The 4,490-nt window shown below is 45.8% G+C and overlaps 1 protein-coding gene across 1 annotated transcript in view; it reads right to left on the bottom strand.

Moving 5' to 3' along the window:
• SLC35D2 (solute carrier family 35 member D2) overlaps positions 1–4,490 on the bottom strand; it is an 89,688-nt gene that overhangs the window by 84,853 nt on the left and 345 nt on the right. The window contains 2 exon segments of the mRNA XM_045289435.1: positions 3,318–3,340; positions 3,866–3,891. Of these exon segments, the coding sequence (XP_045145370.1) occupies positions 3,318–3,340; positions 3,866–3,891 (49 nt within the window).

The following is a 4,490-nucleotide window of genomic DNA, read 5'->3' as shown; positions in this document are numbered from 1 at the left end:
GAGACAAGAAAGGCGAGGCTCACCAAGCCATTTATCTCTCCTTCCTTCAATTAATCCCACTTGTGCTTATCGGCCAGGCTGGCACAATAAACTAACTATCTCACACTGTGAGTGGCCATGAGGGTTTATAAGTATTCAAAAGCTGGACAGTGGGAAGAGAGAATTCCAACTGTGGAGCTGTGAAGAGCATTGAATATACCATGGAGTAGCGGAGAATGAACAAATGGGTCTTAGGTGTACAATCAGAATGCCTCTGAGACATTCCAGGGGCAAGACTTTGACTCATTTCGTTTGGACACAACATCAGGAAAGACCAATTGCTAAAAAAAAAAGAATGCCAGGCAAGACAAACAAGAGAAACATTCCAATGAGCTGGATTGATACAACCAGGCTCGTGAGGATGGCACAGGTCCAGGCAGAATTCTGTTCTGCTCTATGCACGGTCAGCCTACGTCCAAGTTGACTGGATGGCAACCAACACCAACAAATTTTGAAATAAAGTGTCACGTGTGTCACGTGAGAAGGAAGGTGGAGGAAAGGGAGTGGGCAATTTCAAGATGAAAAAAGTGTGAAACAACCAGAGACAAGGGAAACAAGCCTCCCGAAGGAAATGCCCGGTGGTAAGGTGTGCACGTCGAGGTCTTTGATCGTAACGTAAAGTCTAACCAGCCACTCCAGCTGTGGTTTTTCTCTGCTGACAGGCAGAACTGCTCCCGTTGGAAGGAAGGGACAGTAGGGCTTACACGGGCTACCACTGGTGCCAATCACTCTGAACCACACGGAGTGTCGGGGACATTCCAAAGGCTCCCAGTTTGCCTGGGAGAGTGGATACGACAAAAACTGAACAAGAAAGAGGAAAGTCGGTGGGCAGAACAGAAATCCGGCGGTGCAGACGGTCCCTCATGACTACGGAGTCCTGGGAGAACGTAACAGCGGGTAGAAAGGAGGGGCGCTGCTGGAGACAAGGCCAGAGACAGAGCGCAGGGTGCAGACGGTTCAGCCTTGGGGACCCGGAAGTCACACCGAAAGCAGAAACGGGTCAGTGAAGAGGGTCTCCACGAGACAAATAACCAGGTGCTCGGGCTAGCGCATTTATGCAAACCACAGCCAACCCAGTTACTCAGCCAGGCGAACTACAGCCAGGCAGTTGCTCTTACTCAAGGTGACCCCCATCGGTGCCCAGCGGAGAACTGGGCTCAGCAGAGTTCACACAACAGCTGTTGTTTGGGAAGCACATGACCAGGTTTTTCTTCCAAGACAACACCAGGTAGACTTGAACCTCTAGCCTTTCAGTTACCAGTCAATTGTATTAACCATTTGCACTAGTCAGGAATCAATCTAGCATGATAGTGAACGAAAATGAACAAATAATTATGTTGCCCATTAGTTTTGTACCCCAACTAGAAATAAGCTACTCACAATTGAAGTGGAGAAAAAAATCCCCTCAGCTGCCTCCCCAAACCCTATGAATTATGTCATTATCGAAAAGTCCTTCCTTCTCTCCTCCAACATAACATTCTGTCTTCAAACAACGGATACTTGGATCATATTTCTATGGTTTATTGTTATAACCAACATAAACCCAAGCGTCCTCCCCTCAAACGTGTGCTTCTAAATCATTTGATCTTCCATTTTGAACAGAGTTCCCCAACTGTATACTCCAATACAGAAATGTGAAATGTGAGATGTTTACTTAAGGGATACAGGGATTGGGGCTCAGAAAGGATTGAAGGATTTCCTCCTTTAATCATAGAGCTCATAATTTTACAGAAAAAACAGGCTGCAGTGTGAGGGATCTCACAATAGCAATTCTTCCTGGTTAGATGCTGCCTTTTCCCTCCCAAGTGCTTTACACTTTACAAGTCCCTACTTCCTGCAAGAAGACCCAAACTTCTGGTGGCACCAACTTCCATGGCGAATCAGCAGACCATTCACTTAATGCAGAAAGTAGAGGCTCACCTTCAATTTTCATGTAACACAACTCCTAGACTCCAAAGCCCATTCATCGAATCCCTTTGGGTTTTTTGTGTGATGATTTTGAAGGTTCCTTTTGTTAACTTGCACTGTTTGTGTGAAACAATCCAGGCTTAGGTATATGTTCATTTTTATTTCTTTGAAGCAGCGTGGTTGTTTTCTATGGACACCAGCAAGTATGTAACACAATACTGGTAAAGACCTGTGGGTTCACCAAGAATGCCCCTTCTCTCCGTACTCAGACATTGCTTCGCTCCTCACTCTGCCTCGCTCTAATACAACCAGTTTTCCACCCATCCAACAGCCAAAGGAAAAAAATGTCATCTTATAAATTATGACCTATCACTCATTTTGCTTAAAATTTTCCAAGAAGTTTCTTATTGCATTTAGACTAAAATGGAAACTTTAATATTTATTTATCATAATCTCCATTTATACTTTCAAACATACCCACACATCAAAACAAACAAACCCTGTTACCATTGAGTCAATTCTAACGCATGGTGACTCCATGTTTTACCAAAGAGAACTGCTTAGAGTTTTCTTGACTGTAACCTTTACGGAAGCAGATGGACAGGCCTTTCTTCTACAGTGCCTCAGTGGGCTCAAACTGTCAACTTTTAGGTTCATCGTTGAGCACATACCATTTACATCACCCAGTGTCCTCAATTTCACCCTGTTCCCTCACCACGAGAGCCAGAGTGTCCCTCTTTTGCTGAAATCTAGTAGCTCGTCTCTTACTCAGAGCGGACGCCAGAGCTCTCCCCATCCCTACAATCTGTCAACCCACTGCAGTCGGACATCTCCAGTGCTACCCTTGCTAGCATGCTTTCCTTGTGCATGCCAAGAACGTTCTTCCCCATTCTCCAGCACAGCACGCTCCTCCGCTCGTGCAGGTCTTGGTGCATGTGTCATCTCCTTGTGAGACCTGGGTACAAACTTTCCCATCCCCCACCCCCAGGTCCCTTTCCTGCCCTAGTTATTTTTCCCTCCAGAGCCTTTAGCCACATCTGAGACAACACAGATTTTACACTCTATTGGCCTACTAGGATGTTAGCTTCATAGAGAACGGACTCTTAATCTATTTTGTTCATTTTGGTTTCCCAACATCTGAAGTAATGTCTGGCACATTATAGGTGCTTAATAAATATTGCTGAATAACTGAATCAATCTTCCTCATCGTCTTTTCTTGGCGCACGTTTTCAATCAATTTCAGCCACATTATCCTTCTCTCTCCCTTCTCCAACAGACCAAACCCATTACGGCCCATTTGCCCTTGTTTCTCTCTGGGATGCTCTAGCATGCCCGTGGGGGGTGGGGGTGGGGACTAGCTCCCATTCGACTTGCCCCACGCCAAGCATGTTGACTCATGAACCCACTTGTTTATTTTCTGTCTCCACTCCTGAAATAAGAGTCTCTAGAGCAGGGTCTGTCTTGTTCAGTTACTTTTTGGATGCCTGGAGGGGGCTTGGCCCGTAGTAAGTGCTCAGTAAATATCCCCAGAAATGGTGGATTTGTTACCGCAGGAATACATGAAGAACGAAGACAGTCGTAGAGGCGCTTTGGGCTCTAACGTTTCTGTGGCACAGAATAGTTGACAAAGAGCACTCTCACACAGCTCACTGACTGACATGAAAGCCACACTGGTAATTTGTACAATGCAGTTGCTGGGTCTGACAAACTGCCCACCGCTAACTGAATGGATAGGGATTGGAATCCACCTAGAGGGGCCAGTGTGGTACAGATCTACTGAGAAATCAACCCATGAAACTCCCATGGAACACCTTTCCACTCTGATACATGTGCAATTACCAGAGTCAGAATGCACTCCAAGGCAAGTGGATATTCATTACAGTTGTTATTACCTAGCTTTTGTGTATGAGAAAATGGCTGGCTATAGGACTGGGCCAAGAATAACTATTAAATGTCTCGCGGAATCTAACTCCCCAGCTCTTTCAACGGTGCTGCAATCTAGTCGCATTCAGCAGGATTTTCAAATTCTTACAAATACAGTCAAGAACCACACATTTGAAGGCAGTACTTCATATTCATCTAAAGAAGTTCATCGAGTGAACTTGTTTTCTATGAATATGCTAGTAATTTAAGAATGCAGTGTTACAATCATTCTTTGTAATCAGTACACATTAAATGTATCGGCTTAGAACTATTCTGATTGTTGGACGTGTGCCTTTGAATAAAGAATCAATTTGACAATCTTTGAAAATACACTTTTAGACAGGGCCAAAGGTGTTTGAAAGCGCGTGGAGGTAGGGCTACAAACACAGCTACAGCCGGGAATCTGCGGTAGTGAGGTGTCACTTGGTGCGGATTCTGCTTTAAGGAAGTTTCTGGGGGTTCTGGCCCTTCCTGAAAACTTGGGGAACGTGCAGAGCACGCTGCCAGACACGCGCCACTGAAGTTGCCGTGTAGACTCCCAGCGTGCGGTTCCCAACCACCGTCAGACCCAGGCTGGTCCAAGAGCACCGAGGCCCAGGAGGAGCGGCCTGACCGCCCCC

Source organism: Echinops telfairi, unplaced genomic scaffold (genome assembly GCF_000313985.2).
Source record: "Echinops telfairi isolate 266 unplaced genomic scaffold, ASM31398v2 ScPeMD7_27;HRSCAF=92, whole genome shotgun sequence".
In the NCBI taxonomy this organism is placed as follows: domain Eukaryota; kingdom Metazoa; phylum Chordata; class Mammalia; order Afrosoricida; family Tenrecidae; genus Echinops; species Echinops telfairi.
The sequence above is the reverse complement of the archived record's forward strand: the minus strand, read 5'-3'. Positions and strand labels throughout refer to the sequence as shown.